At 32.8% G+C, this 23,907-nt stretch overlaps 1 protein-coding gene across 1 annotated transcript; it reads right to left on the bottom strand.

Moving 5' to 3' along the window:
* Nucleotides 1–932: 932 nt before the first annotated feature.
* Nucleotides 933–3,331, bottom strand: LOC105802581 (probable tyrosine-protein phosphatase DSP4). Its single transcript, XM_052633192.1, has 6 exons — nucleotides 2,946–3,331; nucleotides 2,744–2,837; nucleotides 1,636–1,693; nucleotides 1,507–1,550; nucleotides 1,259–1,431; nucleotides 933–1,109 (listed from the first exon to the last, which is right to left on the bottom strand). Exons 1-6 carry the CDS (start codon nucleotides 3,185–3,187, stop codon nucleotides 1,028–1,030), a joined length of 693 nt encoding a protein of 230 aa, XP_052489152.1. The 5' UTR covers nucleotides 3,188–3,331; the 3' UTR covers nucleotides 933–1,027.
* Between the last annotated feature and the right edge of the window lie 20,576 nt (nucleotides 3,332–23,907).

Raw genomic sequence — 23,907 nt, 5'->3', positions numbered from 1 at the left:
TTTAAAATTGTTTTTAAAATATTACACTATACCCTATAGGACATTTATTAACCCTCCGTGACCCTACTTGTGGAGTCTAAAGTGTATTTTGAAAATAATTTGGTACACTAACAGTGAAAAATTTTAACTCTACAAATAAAACTGAAAATTTACCATATGTCCTTACCTTATATTTAGAAAAATTTAAAATAGATAAATAAATAAAAGATATGACAAAATTCCAATTCGCTTGGGAAATTAAATAATTCCTACAAAATTTAACATACAAAATATAATATAACAGATTATATATTAATTTTCTCAAACTTATAATAATAAATAAATAAATATAGGTGAAATGTTAGTCGAAGAACTATAAAACTTCATTCTTTTATTATTATTATTATTGGTTTGAGTAAAATAAATTGAAGTCACTTAAAGGATAAAATTGTAAAAGGATCGCATTACCAAGTAGTTGTATTGAGATTATATATTATATTTCAAAACTTTGACACTATTTTAAATATGAAATTATTAGTTTAAAGTAATAATAACTAAATTATTAAATAAAACCCTTTCTTTAAAAATTACAGAAATAAGTCGAATTTTGAAAATTTACGAGAATGAGCTAATTTTAGTAAAACATTTCTAACTGAAAACGTTTTCAAAGAAAACTTAAAAAAACAGTTCCAGCTGAAATCACCTTTCATATGTGACCAATAAAACACTTTTGGCTGGAAATATTTTTTACCACGTCAGCACTAAAAGTGATGACCCCAAATTTTTTTTAAAACTTTTTTCTTAAGTAACATGGAATTGCTTCCTATTTTAACTAGCAATATAAGATGAAAGACTACACCATATTTTATAATTTTTTTACTTATTGATAATATAACAAATGTTAACTTTTTTGTAAAAAGAATATATTTTTTAGGTAAAAAAGTATTACCGTCTTAAACCAAACACATCCTTATGACATGATAAACAATATAAGACCAAAAATACATCCGTGACGGCGTGACCTCAATAAAGAAAGGAGGCCTGAGCATTAGGCGCCTGAGAGCAGTTTGCACGAAACAGAAGACATCTTCAAAAATCTTTCCATTTGACTTTTGTTGATGTAATTGTACCTTTCCAACAATAAATTTCAAAGACAACATGGATAATCGTTGTATGTCCCACCAAAAACAAGTAGAATTATAACACTATTCAATGCAAACAAGGGCATTGCTACAAATATATTATTTGCCTTTTTATTGTTCTGCGGTTAAGTGCTTACTTGTTGGAGCAAGAAAATGAGATGGGCACGCTAGAAACATCAAACAATTCCATAAACCTCTGATCTGAAACCCTAGCTTTTGCAGCCGCAAACCTCTGGTATTCATCGAGAACAGATGACAAACACCATCTTTGCAATTTCCTCAAGCATCCAACCACACACCCAGTTCGATGCTGAAACGAGAGCACAACATTGTAAAACTCGAACCTCTTTGTCATATAAATGGCAGATGAACAAATTTCACATACCTTCCCTCGATTGCAATGGATCAGAACTGGGTGATTCCTTACATCTGCATTGCAGAGTGGCAATATTAAATTACTAATAATTGATCAACCCACGTTTACCTTGCCCACAATTGAAGTATAATAGTGTACCAAGGACCACATTCAGAGCTTCACGAATTGTATCGTCTGGGATATTTACAAATGGCTCCTGCATTAAATGTATATCTTAATTAGTTTTCCTCCAATTTGACGTACATACCATGGTCATTTTGCCCATCAAGGTGCCCATTGTTGCCTACTTACAAAGGAAACTTGAATAGTTTCTTAAAGCTAGAGAGGAGTTTAATATTTCGTTGTGTTGTATATTTTACAAATACATAAAATCAATAAAATTCATATTGAGCTAGGTACATTCATTTTGTGCCCACAATATACCATTTGGAAGGAATTAAAATATCTAACTTTGCTTTATTTAATCAATGGCACTTTTGTATTTTTCCATTATATTATTTTTGTCCTATAAATAGACATGATTAGGTTAAGATTAGGAGATGGAGTCAAAGGTTACATCGAAATTTAATTTAATAAATTTGTGAGACTTAATTTTCTTTGTTCTTTGATATTAATGAATCTTCTAGGTTTATTAAATAGATGACCAATATTCAATAGTTTAGAATGGTTGTCGAGCAATTAGGATAATTAAAGTTGCAATTATTTAATTCATTCTAATCCTAGCGACAAATTACATAATTCGTTGATGTCGTAGTTTTCAATCCATGAGCTCTAATATGAAGGATTTGTTTCATAGTTCATATATTAATAAAAAATATTTTACACTAATTAAATTAAAATTAAAATATTTTTTATTTAAATAAAAGAAAAATCTAAAAGGATGAAAGCAAAAAATAATTCTTGATACCACTTGTTATCCTTTTGTGCAATGGAAAAGGAGCATCACATGTATGTTTATGTAAGAAATCAAAAGGCTAATACTACAAATCAAAGACCCCACCCCCATGAGGCTTTGGACTAGTAATAGGGCGGCGGCTTTCCAATTTTAAGCTCTAAATTTGAGTCTCATTTTATTTGAATTTTGCATTTATCTAAATATATTTTACTTTATAATTTAATAGTTCTGTTAGTCATTGGGTAAAAAATATATGTACATAAATAATAATAAAAATCCAAAATCCAAAATGAGTTATATAATTTAAGATGTTCACTGCAAAAACAATATGTTTGGGAATCAAAGAGTTACCTTATAACCTTCAATTCCAAACTGAAAAAGCCTGATTTCATTGGACTTTAAAAACTCAGTGTTGGCTTCTGGATATGGCTCAGGACACAGATATCTAACATCAAAACCACAAAAACCCTTTCACTCAAACTACAAAAATTTGCATGTGATGAAGAACATCATCAACTTCTATGAAGAACAAGGGAAGAAACTTTGGTCTTACATGATGGAGCGGAGGTTAAGTGTTTGGAGAAAAGAGAAATTGGCAGAGTGAGGAAAACCCGATCTGAAGACGCCATTGTCAACCATAGCAAAGTTCAATGGAGGAATGAAGTTAAGTTCGTCACCAACCACCACCGTCAACGCCCACTTCTCCACACTCCCAACAATTTCTATGCTTCTCCACATCTCTTGCCTCCCTTCTTGTTGGCTTTCCTTTACTTTGGTTTTAGTGTCTTCTCCCATGAATCAAATCCTACGTAATTACTAGAAAACTATATTGGGATCAAGATTCTGACTTGGATTGCAATTTGGTGACACTTCAAAGGAAGATGGAGATTGGATTTGAAGCTTCAACATAGTTTATATATATATATAAACCAAGACAAACTTTTTTTTTATCGGGTTTAAATTTCAGAAATTTTAGTACTTTAAAGTTGACAAGAAAAGATAGGGACCGAAATTTTTTTAATTATAATATATTGTATTCAATTAAAAATGAGAAATCATTAAAATAATTAATTATGGATGACTTTTAATTTTGAGAAGTTTCTGATTTTAAAGAAAATATAACAATTTTAGCTTTTTACAATTAGTGTTGTAATACTAATTTCATGCATCAAAACATATTTGGTCTAAAAATAAGATAAAGGGATTTGATTACTATTTAAATTATTAAAAAAATTAATACATATATTAAACCCTAAGTTAGATGATCTGAACTGAAAACAAATATTTTCCTTAAATTTCGAGGTCAAGACAAAACAATGAAATAATGGGTTCTGAATGGATTAAGAAAAACGACGGTCGAGAAAAAGAAAGAGTAGATTCCAAGGAATATGCGATTTCTGGAAGGGAATAGTGAAGTGATTGATATTTATGATCTTTAGTGCTTGGAATTTCATTGTACCACCCCTGCGTAAGATTCCATGTCCTATTTACATATATTTATATTATGAATTTTGATTATTTTGTTATTTAGGGTTTATCTTTTCTCTTATTATTTTCTCGTATTTTCATCGAATTTAAGTATCGAAGAGTGTTTCACAATCTCCCGTAATTTACATTTGAGATACAAACTCGAAAAGGATTACTTAGCAATGAATAAGGCAACAAAACCAACCATCTAGAAGATATTTTATTCAATTTAAAAGATTATTTATTATGTAATATTTTCACTAATACTCTCTTTTTATTGATTAAAACACATTAGGAGTTTTATTTATACAGTTAGTAGATTTTGAGTTATGAGTATTTTCTTTTTATTGTATATGTGAAGATGACTGTAAAAGTGAGACTGTTTGTTGATAAGTGTAATGCCCATTTTTGACCTGGGCCCACACAAAAAAATCAAATCTAAAATTAATAACAGTCCAATAGCAGTCCATTTACAATAGCCTATGTGGCCCACTACCTAAACACTAGCCTAGCCCAATATTCGGCCCATTAGCCTAAATACCCAGGCCAAAACTAGCCTAAGCATTGGGAAATCAGAAACCCTAGGCAGCAACATTCGGCCTCAGCCGTCGCAGCAGAGCCAGGCCTCCTCCTCGCACGTGTTGCGCCTGCGCTTGTGTAGCGCCTCCGCGCCAAATCCACGCGAGCCTCCACGTCCACTACTCCGTACGCCTGCAACAAACAAAAACGAACAAAGCAGCAGGCAAAAGGAGCAAAATAGCAGAAAGGGCCAGTGAATAAATAGATTTATTTTATTTTATTTACTGTAATTTTTTGATTTTGGCTATAAAAGGGCCAAAGGAGTATGTATTAAGGATTTTTACAGAGATTGAATAGAAACAAAAAAAAAAGCAGAAAGTTTTTTCAAAAGGTGATTTTCTCTGTTTTTTCTTTCTTTTTATTTTCTTTGATTCTTTGTTTTCTTCTTTTGCACCAACCGAAAATAAAAGAGGAGGGGAAGAAGTGTCTTACTAGAGTAGATGCCATCGGAACCTGGTTTGCTCCGTCTGAATCGGAGTCAGATCGGGTTCATGACTGGAAACGGCGGAGAAAGGCTAGGCCATTGATCTGTTTTAGAATGGAAAAATAACTTATTAGGGTTTTATTCTTTTTAGTTTTTTTTTATGATAATAAAACAGTGTTGTTTAAGCCTGATTTAATGGCTTCAAAATGTCACCGTGTGGGTACTCGATGACCCGACCCAGATGCGGCTATATCCGCGTGTTCTGGCACGGGGAGGGATATTTGCGCTTAGCCCCTCGCTTTTAAAGCGCATCCAAATCAATCTTTTTATTTTTTTTAGATTCTGCCTAATATGTCACTGTTGTTTCATTTTGGTCCCTTCTGCTACAATGCGTTTTGAGGGATAGGAAATATTGCCTATTTGGTCCCCTATGAAATACGCACGTTCCATTTTGGTTCTTTAATTTCATTTTATTTTTAAATTTTCCTTATGATTTTTGGTTTTGGATCCGATTTAATCCATAATTCAATTTATTCATTTTCTAAAATTCTATTTTGATTTTGTTGCCTTTAGAATATATTTAGTTATAGGCCTAGCATTATTTGAATATTTAAATTTTAATATTGTTTTAAAATTTATCATTAGAATTATTTAAAATATAATATACTATTATTTTAAACTAACATTACCTAAATTTACCATACATCGTTATTTTAATTTATTAAAATTATAATTTTGAATATATTACTACTTAGGTTTTATAATGAATATTTCTTTTATTTTTATTTAATATAATTTGTACATTTTCTATAACTTTATAATATTTTTAAAATTTTCTTTTCTTTTCCATCCAAATATAAAAATTTATGTGTTGATACTTTCATATTATATTATATATATGTATGCAATTTTAGTAAATTATTTTAAATCTTATGTATAATTTATTTCTCGTAAAATACTCCCTTATATACTTTACTTATTTCTATTTTTTTGTACGTATATTATCATACACATACTATTATAAAGTTTTTTCATTTTGTATGTATCATTTGTTAAAGTTAGAATATATATTATTTTGAGTTTCTTTTCATGCAATACTTATTTTAAAATTCATTTTATATTATTATTTCATATAGTATTCATTTTTAACTTTTTTGATATATTTCAGTATTCATTTTTCTTTAGTTGGAAGCTTGTTATATTTTATTTATGTTATTTCGTTTGGCGCTTCTTTTAAAACTAACTATTAATTCATTTAGTCGTTGAATATTAATATTTGTGCTTGCATGATGTGTGCTTGATATTATTGCCCGCATATGTATTATATAATTTATTCGTATTTATTGGTTATTGATGATTATTAGTATACTTTAGCCTATTAATTATTGTTTCGTGTTGTACATTAACATCCCATCGCATTTGTTTTAAACATTCGGTTTCATTAAAGCACTAAAATCATTTTTATAATTTTCAAAAAGGCCTAGCGTTTATAATTCTCGAGAGAGTTGCGCCCTAACTTACTGGGTTCCAATTTTTCTTGACGAATTTAGATAGCTATGTGTTTATTTAAGTAAAACCATACAATTTTAAAACTAAGTATTTAGGATTTCAAAATGTCAGATCCTAACTTACTGGATGTGACATTCTGTTATCCCAATTTTAAAATAAAGGCAATGTTTGATGTTTAAGAACTTCGAGGAATCGAAACCTAATTTACTGGATTCTGATTTCTCGTTTGACTTAGATGACCAAACAACCTTCTCAAAATGCATGAATTTTAAAATTTGAAAATTAAAAAGACATACTTAATTTCGACGATTGAATTGTTGCACTCTAACTCAGTGAGTGTAGCAATTTATTTCTTCGAAATGAATGTATCTTATTATCCAATTTGGTTTATTCAAATTTAAACTTTAAAAGGATCGTATTTTTAAAATCTTTTCAAAATTTCGACACTAAGACATTAAATAATCAATTCGGTACCAATTTTGGGCGTTATGAGGGTGCTAATCCTTCCTCGGGCGTAACTGACTCTCGAATCTTGTTTTCTTAAGTTTCGCAGACCAAAATCATTTTTAATGGTGTACCGGTCACACCTCAATAAAAAATCGGTGGCGACTCCCATTTCCATTTTCAAAATCGATACCCTTTTCTCAAATTTAAAAAAAATGATTTCGAGAAAGTGCATATGTCGAATTTATTCGTGATAATTTTTTATTTGAATAGTATTATTTATTTTTATGATTTAGGTGAAAAATTAGAAAAAAAAGTGAGTTTAAAGTTTATTTTTAGTAAGTTTTTGTATATTTGACCTCCAATTAACATCATTTTGGTATTTTGATCATAACTTGAGTTACAAGATTTTATTTTGGACCTATAATATACATTTTAAAGAGAACGAAAAGTTTTAATTGAAGTTATTTCACGACTCAAGCCCAATAAAAGTCGGAAATTACCTAAAATGACTTAGAAAATTGAAATGAAAATCTGCAAAGAAAATTAGAATGTTTTGTTTTGTTTAATTAAGGACATTTTATATTTTCTTCGTGCCCAAAATTTTATGAATTTTTGTACGAGAAATTTTTGAATGTTCTAATCATAAATTTGATAAGAAATCTCGATTTTCAGGTTTTAATTTTTTTTGTATTATTAAGAAGTCTTTAATAGGTGTTTTAACTCATTTTTCAAATTTTGTACTCAATCAAATAAAAATACGAATGAAGAGACATAATGATAATTATATGACTGATGATATCTTAGACATTTGAGACTTAATCATGAGTAAATAATAATATTTAAGTGAGTCTAAGAGGATGAGAATTTGTTGGATGTTTTCAACAACCATATTTATATCAAATAAAAAAATTTAAAGAACCACTCATTTTTTTTCTTTTTGACTTTGACCCATTTTATTTGTATTTTTAAATTCCATAAAAAGATGGAGACCCCCCCTCCCCCCAATCTATTCTAGAATGGTTGGCCATCATTATTAAGAGAGGAGTTCTCCATTTTTCTTCTTTGTCATCTCTTACCCCTTTTTTCTTTCTTCAAAATTCTACCATTTCTCACATTTTTCTTATAAAATCATTTCAAAGAAACCATATTCATCATCTTGGGATTACAAAAATGGGGTGAGAAACTATATTAGTGTGAGAAAGATTAGATTTTGGTGAGAGCTCTTCTCATTTTAGCATTCCATCATCTCATTTCATATTATATGTAAAATTTCTCGCCCGACCCGAACATTAGGTTCGAGTAGCGGGATGTTATAGTCATTGTCGAAGCAACTACCATCAAATACACCATAAATAAATCATTCAAACATTCCATCATATCATAAACAAATTCACATTATGATATACAATTAAATCTGAGCCTAAATCGAGCTTACGGAAGCTTTTTATAGACCTGAAAACAGGGAATTGATTTGCTCACATAAGCTGACATATTTGGGTTGCTCACACAAGCTTCAATTTAGGGTTGCTCACACAAGCTTTAGAGATTCCGTAACAGATGCTAGATCTCAAATCATCGTTAAAGAAATCTCTGATCCAACACCTTATTTCCATTTGGACCCTAATGGCATATCATTTGTATCCTAATTGTTTACTAAGTTTACATGGGCACTATTACAATATCTAAATCATTACATGGGCACTATTACAATATCTAAATCATTTCAAAACTTGAAATGCCGTCATAAACATATCATCCAAGCATATAAACATTTCATATCCATTCAGTACATCGTATCTATACGTAATAACAATATTTTTCATACTTTACAATTTAGTCCTTTAGATGCCAAAATCGTTAAAATTACAATTAACCTAAACTAATAGACATTTTAATATAATTCAAATATAACATAAAGAACATAGTAAGTTCCATATGAACTTGCCTAGGAAAAAACAACAACAAACAAGATGCCGAGGACTAATCCACAATTTTTTTTGTTGATTATCCTCTGATTGATTCAATTCTCGATCCATACAATAATCCATTTCAATTTATCAATTCCAAACACCTTACTTCATCATATTATAAGCATAAGTCAATGGATCAGTGCTCCTCTGAAAAAAGGTCTTCTTTACAACATAGAGACATTCCCGGTTTGGCATTCATTTCCCTCTAGAATCCTTTCGTTGAGGAAGGATCTTTTTCAACATCCAGCCCTCTCGTGGAATTCTCTAAGAGGACCCTGTTTATTATGGGCTCGTATCATTTGTTTCTGGTACATCTGACCCTGATGAATAACTTTTAACCCTTTTCCTAGGTCCAACTGATCACATCGCGATTGGATCCTTCCAACTCTAATACCCGGAGAGAGGGGATTTCAATAGGTAAAACTACCTCAATCTCGTAAACCAAAGAGAACAACGTTGCTCTGATAGAAATCTTGATAGATGTTCGGCAAGCAAGGAGGGCAAATGGTGATTTCTCATGCCAGTCCTTGTAAGTCTCAGTCATTTTTGCAATTCATTGTCTTGTAATACAGTGACAAAACGTGGTGTCTGATTTTGAATTGATTAGAGCTCTCAAATATCGTGTTATCATTCAAGTTCAATGCATTTTCCAATACCATCAGCATATGATGACAATGATGCATGCAGTAGCCTTTATCCATTTGATGAAGTAATTAATGATCTCAATAGTGAAGCAATGCCCATTAGAAGTCTTCGATAATGGTGATGTCCATGCCCCATTTTGCTCAAAATTTGAGTCGCCCTTTTCAGGTTATCAACTCAAAACTACCTTTGGTCACAAAGCGCCCTTTGCAGGTTTTCGCCTTGGCCTCTCATTTTCTTTTTCCTTTTTTCCTTTTCTCTTTTTTCATTTTCATTTTGAATTTGATTTTGATTTTTCTTTTTCTTTTTTTTTTGTTTTTGATTTTGATTTTTTTTTGGATTGGATCTAAACCCATAGGATTAGGCAAGTCTTTGTTATCCCTTTTGACCAGAACCAATATTTTTTCTTGATAAAGTTTCCCACATAAGATCTTTCACTTTCATCTTGTATGCAAAAAACCTTCTTTGGTATCAGATTTCTTTCATAGAGCCTTTTGGGGCACAACTACGACAGAAAACTTTGGATCTTGCTCTTTAATCAAAGTAAAATCCAATCAACATCTTGAAGGGATGGAAACTTGACTTCAAATGGGCAAAGCTATGCTGAGTCAACGAGAGAGGCATTGCCCCTGCGAAGAATTGCATTGTTCATACTGCAAATTTCTGACATCGCGATGTTGTGCAGATTTCATTATCAGCGGTTAACCCAGGAATATCCTGGTATGACCATACAAAGACATCTTTGAACTCTAGAGGTAAATCAGCAAGGTATTGCTTCGTCTTTGCGGTCAGGTCAATTCTAATCTTTACCAAGCTCACAATTTCTAATGATTCCTTGAGAGGTAGGATTTGTTTATCCTCTTGTTCTACCATCCTTGACAAGTTCGGAGATAAGCTACGATCTATGTCATTTTCAGTGTCATGAGATCCCTCTAAAACATGTCTCGCTCAAAAGGAGATTCTAAGTTTGCAGCGGTGTCATTCATGTCATTGATATCTGAGGACCCCTAGTAAGTTCCAAAGAATATACAAAAGAATGTGTGAATAATTATTTGTACAATATAATTATGAATGAAAGAATGATGTGGAAGACAATTTAAAAGAATAAATGAGTAATTATTCAAAAAGAATGAAAGAATATTGGCTCAAAAATGAATGCAAAGATGTATTTTATAATGACGTTCAGACATTAGCCTATTTCACAAAGGAATTTCTATCACTTTTAGGCTAAAAACAACAAAAATGTTCTGAACATTACTCTAAATAAGCAACAAAAACTACAAGGATTTCTTCTGCAGTCCAATTGCTTAGAACGCTCCCAAATTTATAAGGGCGGACACCTAACAAGGTCCCTTTTCATTTGTGTCTTCATATATGTCATTGATATGAACACTTCTCAACACTGTGCGTATGTTTTTCTCCTCTTTAATTTCCTCACAAAGCTTCATCTCCTTGTCGTCCATCATGCCCAAGGCCTTGAATTTCACGCTCTCCTAGGTCTCGTACTCCTTCTCGTGATGGAACTTACAATGGTTCCTTGTCTTTCCATGGTTTCCTCCTGAATCAGAAATAACTAATCCCCTTCCTGCTCTCACGTCTACCCTATTATCATCATGATCGGGTAGTGGATTTTCTGCACTAGACGAGTCATCAAATCTGACAACACCCATGTTAATGAATTTTTCAACCAATTTCTTGAAGGCAATGTAATTCTCTATTGAATGCCCCGTAATTCCCGCATGGTAGTTGTATTGTGCGTTCGTGTCATAACATTTGGGATACGGAGGTTGTATGGGTTTTAAGTAGAAGGGGGACACCACACGTGCATTAAATAGGCTTTGATATAGCTCTTTATATGACATCGGAATTGGTGTGAACTGGATATTCTCAGTACCCGGTTTCACTCCAGATTCTTGTCTCAATAAGCTTTGTTGATTAGCAACCACCTTCCTTGGTTGGTTCACTATAATTGACTTGTTGTATGTACTCACATGGTTCACTTCATTCTTCTTTTTCTTTGGGACTGACCTTCTATTATCCTCCTTATTCCCCTTCCTCCTTGGGCCTTTGTAGTATCTGGATACTCCCCCTCGACCGTTTTGTTTCTGCTGGGTTATTAAGAGCAACAGGAAAATTGTTCCTCAAATTGGATCCTAGGCCTGTCAAACAATTCACTGGTATCGATGTACTAGTCTGATAATGTTGGGATTTGATAGTAAAGAGTGTTCCGTGTGAACGCCCATCTGGCTGGATCTGTGCACTTATCGGAGTACAATCTAGGGAATAGGCAAGATCCTCAGTATTAACCCCAAAGTGGACCACTGGGTCTTTCACTTCTTCTAACTCTCCAGCTAGCAACCGGTCGAACTGGCTCATCATAGTTCTCTGCAATTCTAGCATCTGATCTCTCATTTCCTGTTGAAATTCGGTCAATTGCTCCTGCATTTGTATCTGCATTCGCTCTAATTTTTCCAACCTTTGTTCCATTTCTCTAGTCTTTGCTTGGATACCGTAAGGGTGTTTGGTTGGTTGGTTTTCCAGATTACCTGAAATAAATTTACTCAATTAGACTCTGTTAATGGATTTTAATGATGTCATATAATGCAGAAGAATGAAATGAATGCCTAAAGAGATGTTAATTCTGATTCAATTACATTTAGAAAACTCTATTAGAAAGCAAATTCCTTTACATAAAGCAGATGCATGTACGGCCCCTCCCTTATATTCCAAGAGACAACATCGATCTTTTTCTTCATCTGCATGCTTGAAATAATCTCGCTGATAGATGCCACTGCTAGCTCCTTTTCTTGATCTTGGTTGTGATTCATCATCTGCCCATCTTCATAAGGCTCGTCAGCTTCTTTAAGAGAGTTGGAACTTCGAAGGCTCTTAAACAATCGCCCTGAATCCTCAGGCCACGAAGCAAGGTCACGAACTCTTCCATCGCTCTTCTTGTGTTTCTCAGAATATATTGAGGCAGCCGTATTGTTTTCCACTTTATCAAGGAATCCGTATTCCATGACAAGCTTTCTAATTTAGTAATTAGATTTGAATCAATATCTCTTTCCTAAGATGCAAATGCAATGCAATCATAATCAAAACAAAATAAGATAGGTTAGTACAAAACAGAAGCAAACAAGGAAAACAAAAGTACCTGGTCGAGTACCACTAGGGGTTTGGAGTGGCTCTACCTAGGATGGGTTCCTAGGTCTTCTACATGCGATTTGGCTCTAAAGTCAAGGTACCTGAACCAGCAGATTCCTTGATCTTCACCTATCATAGGCTCATACAGACCGAGTTTAGTTCAGGGGAATACATTTCCCTATGGCTGCACGGAGATGAAAATATAACGAAGACATAGGTACGGACGTATTCCGAAAGTGAGCCACTATCCTACACGGAGGTGAAAACCTCACGAAGGAGTAGCTTCTCACTCTCACTTAAAAGGGTAAGACTAAATAGACTTTATGCAATATGATGCAAAAATATAGAGCTAAATTTACAGTAATCACGCAAACAAATGCAAAGAGAAGATCGTAATTTTTCAAATCAAATTTTTAATTTTTGACAATAAGAAAAGAAACAATCAATTTTACGGCCTGACTCTCTTATCGTCCCCAGCGGAGTTGCCAAGCTGTCGAAACCACCTTTTTAGATTTAAAAAAACGGGGATCGACTTTAAAAAAAGAAAATGAGAGTCGCTATCGATTTTTATTGAGGTGTGATCAGATCACCTTGAAAATAATTTTAGGTTTACGAATTTTGAGAAAACAGGTTCGGGAGCCGGTTACGCACGAGGAAGGGTTAGCACCCTCGTGACGCCCAAAATTGGTACCAAATTGATTGTTTAATGTCTTAATGTCGAAATTTTGAAAAGATTTTTAAATACGATCCTTTTGTCTTGAATACAATGAATTGGATGATAAGGCTCACTTATTTGAAAGAAATAAATTGTCACACTCAGTAAGTTAGAGTGCAATATTTCAAATCCTCAAAATTAAGTTTATCTTTTAAAACCTATGCATTTTGAGAAGGATATCTGATTATTTGGGCCAAATGAGAAAATCAAAACCCAGTAAGTTAGGGTTCGATTTCATAAAATTCCTAAATATTGAATATTGCCTTTATTTTCATTTGTTAGAAAAATCCTCGTCTCGAGAAAACAATATGTCACATCCAATGCATTAGGACACCACGTATCTAATTCCTGAGAATGAGCTTTTTATTTATGTTTTAATTAAAAAGGACATTTGATTTCTTAGATCTCGAGGAAGATTGGAATCAAGTAAGTTAGGACACAATCTTTTCGAGGATCACAAATTCCGAGTGTCACATTATTTTGAATGACTTTTGTATAAAATGATTTTTGATATTTGAATAATATGAAACGTAACCTTTTAAGCAAATAAAATGTGATAGAATGATGATGTACAACGTGAAATGATAGTTCGTAAGCCAACGTACACTAATGTATGAAGAATAATCAAGTAAATAAGCAATACAATACATAGGAGTAATAATTTTGTATCTCACATTGTGCAAATACTAACATCCATGTTTGAAAACCTAATTAAAAATAATCAAGGAAATACCAAACAACTTAACACAAATAAAATGCGAAAAAGGTAATATGAGAAAAGAGATTTGAATGCATATTCACAAAATTTACATGAACGAAATTTTAAAAGGAAATAATTAATGCAAAAACTTGACAACATTTAAGAATAGGATTAAAATGAATATTACATGAAATAATACTACCTAAATGAAGTTTAAAGTAAGTATTATAAAAGGAAATCAAAATAAGTAAAACTTAAAATAACATACTTGTACTAGTCAAAATAGACAATATATATGAAATGAAAACTCAATATAAATAATAATATAATATATATGAAAAGTTGAGATAGCAAAATAAAAATAGAATATTAAAGAAAAGAAGTGTATACATGCATATAATAGGTAAAAAATGATTCAAACCAATAATAATATACGTATATGTATAAATTAGTACTATATTATATAAAATATTTTCCTAAAAAGGTGGTAGATCAAAAGTGAATAAGAAAATATATATTATAGAATAAATAAATAAAATAAATCAAGCAAGCATATAAACATATCAAGTTTACATAAAGATAAAATAAAATAGATTCAAACAATATCCATTATAGTACATTATAAAGGGTAATAACATATAAAACTTTAAAAGAAACTTAAAATAATAATACCTATAGAACAAAATAATGTATATACATATATATAATAGGTAAATATACAAACGAATAATATAATAGTAATAGTAAAAATATTGATAATAATGAAAGTAGTAGTAACAATAATAATGATAATAATAATTAAAATATTAAACTAATTAATAAAAATGAAAAACACAAAACGGATTAAATCGCAATCAAAATCTAATTACTAGGGAAGAAATAAAATTAAACTAAAGATGAGGCCCGTTCTGCAACACGCGAATTACATGGTGGGTCGATTGGGAAATATCCCGCTTCCCCAAAACGCACCTTCTCAACAGGACCAGATTAAAAACCGAATGAAATCTAAGGTATTAATCAAATAAGATAAAAAAATAAATTAAAATAATTAAAAAAGTAGAGGGTCCAAATGCGCAAATAAACCATTGAGATGAAACGCGCGGATCCTTCCCTCAGGTCGGGTCACCGCGCGGGTCAAAGGCCATTAAACAGTGCCGTATTGTTTGCTGTACAAAACCCGTCTTGAAACCCTAAGAACTTAAGAATCAGAAGGACTTTCCCCTTCTATTCTCAGCCGCAAGCATTGCGCCGTTCATGCGCCTACAACCTCCACCATTACTCCGATTGTGACAAAGATGAATGGTAATCGTCGGCCTCCAATGACAAGGGACGACTCCTTCTTTTTTTCTTTTTTGTTGTTTCGCATATAAGAAAAGAAAAAAAATAGAAAGAAAAAAACTGAAAAAAAAGAGAAAACAAACAAGAAAACAAACTGTAAATCACCTTTGCAATTTTGTTTTCGATTTCATTGAATATTTTTTTATTCTTGTTTTTGTATTCAATCTCTGTAAAAAAAGGGAAGCCCCCTTTTACATTGTAGTATTTGGCTTTTTATAGCTGAATCGTAAAAAACGGAAATAAAAATAAAAAACACATATTTTCCCTGTTATTTTTGTTATTCGATTTTTTGCTGTCCTTTTTTTTTTGTGTGGTTGTTTGTCTGTTTGCTGCGCAGGTACGGTTGTACGAGGGTGGACGTGGCATGTACGGATGTGCGTGGGCGCGCGCGTACGGAGGCTCGCGTGAGTGCTGCTACGTGCGTGGGGAGTGGCTCGGGGGCGTGGTTCGTGGGGCATGTGAGGGGAGCCTGCTGGCTGCTGCGATTGGAGGCTGAAGGGGAGTTAAAAACCCTAGGGTTTCTATTTCCTAAAACGTATTGGGCTATTGAGTGTTGGGCTTGTGCAACCGGGTTAGGTTAAGTTGGGCCATACAGGTTTAGTATGTATTGGGGCTGGAGGGTTAGGTCTTTGTAAATGGTTTTGGGCCACTGTAATATGGACTTTTGGACATTTAATTTTTGCTTTTATATTGGTTTTATTTTACTAACGGGCCGGGCAAATTGGGCCTATTATATACTCTATTTCATTTCCTCTGTTTTATAGAATTTCAGAAGCTCGTTGGGTTGGAAGCTTGGCGGAGAGATCTCACACTATCATTCAGCTCAGTTCAGTATATGTAACAAACTAAATTTTGGTTATAATGACATGTATAGGCTAAATTAGGCCAATGATGACATGTTTGTGTTTGGTTGAAATTAGCCATTGGTATGGCTTATGATTGGTATAATTTGATATGTATATATATATATATATATATATATATATATATAAGGCCTTAATATGTTTGATATGGATTGGAATGGATAAATGATGAAATTACATAGGCATAATTAGGAGTGATTTAAGATAACATGATTGATGAAATATGCATTTATGTTTATATAAAAATTAGGGAAGATTGAATACTTGGTTATATGAGGTGTTATGAAATATATTAAACTTGAATTTGGCTTGATTTGAGTTGTTGGTATTGGCTTGTGAATATGTTAAAGTGTTAATGTAGGTGGAAGAAAAATTGGGTGAGAAATGTGATTTTGGAAATGGCTTATTTTTGTCCACACGGGAAGAGACACGGGCGTGTGTCTCAGCCGTGTGTGACACATGGCCAAACACATAGGCGTGTGCTTTAGTCGTATGTCCTCTGCATCTTAAAAATTGAGAAACAGAATACTCAAAATTATCCACACGACCTATCATACAGGCGTATGGCTTGGCCGTGTGACCCAAGTCAGTAAGCACCCTAAATTGGACACGGGCTGGGACACGGTCGTGTACCCCTAATTCCATTGCCCATACGGCCTGGACACACGGGCGTGTGTCCCCTGCACCTAGGAAAATTCTGAAATTTTACGAAAAATTCTTACAGTACCAGGTTTAGTCCCAACTCGCTTCTATTGCATATTTTGGGCCTCAAGCGCTCATATAAGGGACAATATGATTGATTATGGTTAATTTATGATATGAATGTGTAATGATATAAAATTATCTGTATTTGATCTGTAAATTCTGGTAATTTTTCGTAACCCTGTTCTGGCGACGAATAAGGGTCAGGGGTGTTACATTTATTGGTATCAAAGATACGGTTTAGTCGATTCTCTGACTAACTTAACAAGTACAAGTATAGCTATACATGTCATTATATAACCTGTGATAGTGTGATATCTCCTGACCATTTTAAAACATGTTTTTCATATAGTAATGTCATCCAACCGAGCTGAATCTGAAGAAGCTGAGAGCAATGCTCAAGCTTCAGTTCAAAGAGCAGGCTCAAGTAGTAGAAGGCCCGTATTTGAGGCCTCTGAAAGAGAGGCAAAAGAAGCCTTCTTCCAAATGATGAATGAATAGTTTACAGAATATGTAAGAACAAATCTGGTTGTACAACAACCTCCAGCCCCTCTTGTTTCTCAACCAGTTCCAAATATTCCTCAAGGTACAAAACTTGTTACAATCGAAAAGCCACCTGTTGATAAAATCCATAAATATGAGGCAGAAGAATTTAAAGTTATAGCCGAAGATAATCCAGAAAGAGTTGAATTTTGGTAGAAAATACTATCAGGGTTCTAAAAGGATTATCCTGTACACCGGCCAAACGTCTGAAATGTGTTGTATCTCTATTAAAAGATTCAGCCTACTAGTGGTGGAACACCTTAATTTTTGTTGTACCGAAAGAGAATGTTACATGGGAACTTTTCCAAACTGAATTTAAAAAGAAGTATATCAGTCAGTGATTCCTTGATCAGAAAAGGAAAGAATTTTTGGAACTCAAATAGGGGCATATGACAGCATCTGAGTATGAACGGGAGCTTGTATGACTGAGTAAGTATGCCAGAGAATGTATCCCGACTGAAATCGCCATGTGTAAACGATTTGAAGAAGGATTAAATGAATACATAAATTTTTTAGTTGGGATTCTCGAATTAAAAGAATTTGTGGTATTGGTTAATCGAGCACATAGAGTTGAAGAACTGAGTAAAGAAAAGAGGCAAGCTAAGATGGAAGCTCGGACTTCGAGTAAAAGATTTATGGGAAAGTCATATCAGTCGGCATCAAAGAAATCAGAAAAATATCATGATTGTTTTACCACCTCTGTAGGGTACTCTGGAAGAGATAGGAGTATTCAACGCTCCAATCCAAGATCTCAAGCTACACTTGTAGCAAGTGCTGGTAGTGTTAGAAAAAATAAACCTAAATGCAAGCATTGTAATAAAATGCATTCCGGAGAGTGCTGCATGAAAAGCGAAGCTTGTTTTAGATGTGGTTCCTTTGACCACTATCTAAGAGACTGCCTGAAAAAGCCTAAAAAAGATATTGTTCAAACCTCCAGGTTGAGCAACCCCGCTACAAAAGGTAGACCACCTCGTAATCCTGACAATGTGAGTGGTAGCCGGGGTATGACCAAAGATTCAACCGTCAAATCTGAAGCATGATCACCAGCTAGAACATATGCTATTCATGCACGCAAGGTTGCTTCTGCACTCGATGTTATTACTGGTACTTTTTCTCTTCTTGATACTGATATAACTGCTTTAATTGATCTTGGTTCTACCCATACATACATCTACAAGAATTTAGTGTTTAATAAAAATTTTCCTGTCGAGTCCACCGAATTCGCAATTAAAGTGTCAAACCCCCTATGCTAGTATGTGATGGTGGATAAAATTTGCAAGAATAGTCCTTTAATGGTATAGGGTTACTATTTTCTGGCCGATTTAATGTTATTACTGTTTGATGAATTTGATGTGATTCTGTGTTTGGACTGGTTAACTTAATATGACGCAGTGGTAAATTGTAAACAAAAACATATTACGTTGAAATGTCAGACTGGTGAAATGCTCTGTATTGAATCAGATAAAATGGACGGGTTGTCTAATGTGATATCAACTATATCAGCACAGAAATATGTCACAAAAGGTTACGACGCTTATCTTGCTTATGTGTTAGACACTAAAGTATTTGAGTTGAAGATTAAATCAGTGTAGTAGTCTGTGAGTATCCTGATGTGTTTCCAGAAGAGTTACCTAGATTACCACCGGTCAGAGAAGTTGAATTCTCTATAGATCTTGTTTCAGGGACAACACCAATATCTATAACACCATACAGAATGGCCCCTATAGAATTAAAAGAGTTAAAAGCACAGTTACAAGAATTGACTGAAAGAGGTTTTGGTCGACCTAGTTCGTCACCCTGGGGTGCACCGGTTCTATTTGTTAAGAAAAAGGATGGATTCCTGAGATTATGTATTGACTACAAACAGCTCAGCAAAGTCACAATTAAGAATAAGTATCCATTGCCTCGTATTGATAACTTGTTTGACCAGTTGAAAGGTGCTACAATATTTTTGAAGATAGATTTCTGTTTTGGGTATTATCAGTTATTAGTGAAAGACTTAGATGTGCCAAAAATAACTTTCAGAACTAGGTATGGGCATTATGAATTCCTTGTGATGCCGTTTGGTTTGACAAATGCACATGCGGTATTTATGGATTTAATAATAGAATTTTTAGACCGTATCTAGATAGATTTGTGGTGGTATTTATTGATGATATTCTAGTATATTCCCGAGATAAAAAGGAACATACTGATCATTTGAGGATTGTTCTGCAAACTCTGTGTGAAAAATAGTTGTTTGTTAAATTCAGTAAATGTGAATTTTGGCTTCAGGAAGTTGGTTTTCTGGGACATATAGTTTCAAATGAAGGTATTAGAGTTGACCCGGATAAAATTTCAGCTATTGTTAATTGGAAACCACCGAAAAATGTATCTGAAGTCAAAAGTTTTTCTAAGGTTAGCTGGCTATTATCAGAGATTTGTAAAAGGGATTTCAGTGATAGCTTCACTGATGAAAAGGTTATTACAGAAAGATGTAAAATTTGAATGGTCTAATAAATATCAGCAGAGTTTTGACAGATTGAAAGCCTTATTGACTGAAGCACCAGTCCTAGTTCAGCCTAAATCGGGTAAGGAATTTGTGATTTACAGTGATGCGTCATTGAACGATTTAGGATGTGTTTTGATGCAAGAAGGTAAAGTAATAGCCTATGCATTTAGACAGTTAAAACCACATGCAAAAAATTACCTGATACATGATCTTGAATTAGCAGCTATTGTCTTTGCGCTGAAAATTTCGCGACATTACTTGTTCGGTGAAAGGTGTCATATATTTATCGACCATAAAAGCTTAAAATATCTAATGTCGCAAAAATATTTGAATCTGAGACAGAGCAGGTGGCTTGAACTATTGAAGGATTATGACTTAGTTATTGATTATCATTCGGGAAAAGCAAATGTGGTTACTGATGCTTTGAGTAAAAAATCTCTGTTTGCTTTACGAGACCTGAATACTCAATTGTCATTGTCTGATGATGGCTCAATTTTAGCCGATTTAAAAGCTAAACCGATGTTTCTGCAGTAGATCTACAAAGATCAGAAAAGTGATAATAAGTTGCAAGCTAAATGGGAGCAGTGTGAAACTACTTCTGATTCAGAATTTCAGATTGGATCCTATGATTGTCTGTTGTTCAGAGGCAGAGTATGTATACCAAAGACTTCAGATCTTGTACAGATGATTTTGCACGAAGCTCATAATGGTACTATGTCTATTCATCCGGGGAGTAATAAAATGTAAAATGATTTGAAAAAGATGTACTGGTGGCCGGGAATGAAATGTGATATTTCTGAATTTGTATCTAGATGTTTGATATGTTAGCAAGTTAAAGCTAAACATCAGGTACCTTTAGGATTATTTAAGCCAGTGTCAATACCGAAATGGAAATGGGAAAGAGTTACCATGGATTTTATGTCAAGATTACCTCTATCTTCGAAAAAGAAAGATGTTATTTGGGTAATCGTCGACCGTTCGACAAAGTTTGCACACTTTATTCCGTTTCTATTATTTCTGATAGAGATCCGCGGTTTACATCCTGATTCTAGAACACGTTACAAGAAGCTTTGGGTACGCAATTACATTTTAGTACCGCATTTCATCCTTAGACTGATGGTCAATTCGAACATGTAATACAGATTCTAAAAGATATGCTTCGGTATTATGTTTTAGAATACGAAGGTAATTGGGAAAAATATCTGCCATTAGTCGAATTCACATATAATAACAGTTATCAGTCAAGTATAAAGATGGCACAGTACGAAGCTCTGTATGGTCGTAAATGTAAAACTCCATTGTATTGGATTGAGCTCAGTGAGAAAAAGATACATGGAGTTGACCTGATTTGTGAAACAGAGGAAAAGGTGAAAGTGATCCGAGATAGTTTGAAAGCAGCTTATAATCGTCAAAAAAGCTATGCGGATCTTAAACGAACAGAAATAGAATTTTAAGCTGGCAACAAGGTATTCTTGAAAGTTTCATCTTGGAAGAAAGTTCTTTGGTTTGGTCGTAAATGAAAATTGAGTCCACAATTTATTAGGCCTTATGAAATTACTGAAAGAATTGAACCTGTTGCATACCGATTGACTTTACCACCAGAACTAGAAAAGATTAACAATGTTTGTCACGTGTCTATGTTACGACGATATCAGTTAGACCCCTCACATATTATCTCACCGACAGAAGTCAAAATTTAGCCTGACATGACATACAATAGGGAACCGATTAAAATTTTGGCACGTGAGACGAAAGAATTGAGAAATAAAAAGGTAGCTCTAGTAAAAGTTCTCTGGCAACGACAAGGTATAGAAGAATCTACTTAGGAACCTGAGGAAACAATGAGAAAGTAATATCTGAATCTCTTTACTGGTAAGATTTTTTAGGACAAAAATTCTTTAAGGGGGTAGAGTTGTAATAGCCCGTTTTCAGTGAAATCGGAACAGTGGTTTCGAGACCACAAATTCGAGTCTGGAAGAGAAAATTATTTTAATATTATTGCATAGACTGCATTATGATAAGAATGTTGTATAAAAATTTCGTTAAGAAAATTTTATCGAATACATGTTTAATTAGATGGAAAGAACCAAATGCATAAAATGTAAAAGTTGAGTTCTAATAGCTATAGGTATTAAATAGCTATGGAATTCAAAATTTGAGGTCTTTATATGGAAAATAGACCATTAAGAAAAGTTAATAGATAAGTATGATGATTCATCATAGGAAAATTAAATAAAGAAAAGGATTAAATTGGAAAGTAAAAATAATTAAAGATGATAAGTAATAAAATAATGAAAATATCATCATATTATCATCTTTCCCAAATTATTTTACATGGAAACCCTAGTTACAAGAGCTTGAAGGTAGCAAGCTTATTTGGTTCAATTAGGTGAGTATTCAAGTCCCGTTTTTAATGATTTTTATGTTTCTGAGATCGTAATAGCTTAATCTAGCTATCTCGGGGATTAATTTGCAAAGTTATCAAAGTATTAGGGTTTTACCATTGATGAATATTTTTGAATTATGAATTTTTATGGTAGAAAATGAAAGGTTATTGATAGATAAACAACTTTTGTAAAGGAAATTTTGATGAAATTAAATTGAAAAGATGTAAATTCATGGAAAATTCTAAATTTTGTGAAATAAATGGGCTATTATTGTTATATGTAAAAATCAGTTAGGCTTGGAATAATGACTAAATTGCATGAATTTCATTTTCCGAGACTAGGGACGAAATTAGAATTAATTAAAAGTATAGGGGCAAAACGGTAATTTTTCCTAAGATGTAATTTGAATATGAATTATGTTAAATTGATGTTAAATTCATTTGTATATATCCGGATAGACCAAATTAGAATTAATTAAAAGTATAGGGGCAAAAAGTGTCGGATTAGTAGATTTTGCGTACACGAACATTGTCGAGGTAAGTTCGTGTAACTAAATTGTATATTTAAATGTTTTAAATTGAATTTCATGTATGTGATTGTATTATTTCCTTGCATAATCTAATTAATTACATATCTGATAATATCCGACAAGTATTAGATCTCGTTTGAACAAATGAAATTTGATGGATACAGGGTTCCCGAATTGGTTGAAGACCTGCATGTGTTGCGGACACACCATAGCTTGAAAGAGCGTCCCGATATGAGCTCTCATGAGCATCCTATTATATAGTTCTTGCAAGCTTCTTGTTAATAGCCAAAATCTACAGTAACAGAGAGAAGTATTTGTTGGAAAAACGGGTTTGGAAAATGCAATGGAAATTAAATTTAGGGAAAAAACTAGAGTTTTAAAAAATTTTCCAAAACAAGATCTTGGTTGTCATATCTAAAGTAATAAACACTTAATCAAAATTGAACCTTTTCGATTCGTCTAGGATGAATGCTTCGACCGAGTAGTATTCTCTACTATTCTCAGGTTCACATCTATCGAGTGTGGGCTCGCTTTGAATCAGAAAATTTTTCACAAAAATTACTAGTGGGGTAATTTTGTAATTTCTCTAAATTTTGTAGTCAAGTTGTAAATTAGAAAAATATATTTAGAAATTTTCGTGAATAATTTTTTCAGAGAATTTTCTCTCTACAACTTTCTCATGAATTCAAGTGTGTGTAAATAAAGACCCAAAGCTCTCTTTATATATGGAGAGTTTAGAGAGTTCAACTATGGTTGAACTTAATCACTTTAATATTTAATTCATATAATAATTATCAAGATAAATATTAGATTAAATTTAATATTAAATCTTATTAAAATAATAGAATGTTTATCTACAAGATAAACATTAAATTAAATTTAATATTAAGATAATCACTTTAATATTAAATTAATAAAATACTATTAAGATAAGTTTTAAATTAAATTTAATATTAAACTATTATTGTTTTTGGAATAATTAATTTGAAATCAAATTCTCTAGTAGAATCCCAGTGGGAGTGTAACTCTTCCACTACTTGACCATCGATAACCAACCGCCGCCAG

This window comes from Gossypium raimondii, chromosome 7 (genome assembly GCF_025698545.1).
Source record: "Gossypium raimondii isolate GPD5lz chromosome 7, ASM2569854v1, whole genome shotgun sequence".
Classification (NCBI taxonomy): Eukaryota; Viridiplantae; Streptophyta; class Magnoliopsida; order Malvales; family Malvaceae; genus Gossypium; species Gossypium raimondii.
This window is presented reverse-complemented; position numbering and strand designations above follow the sequence as displayed.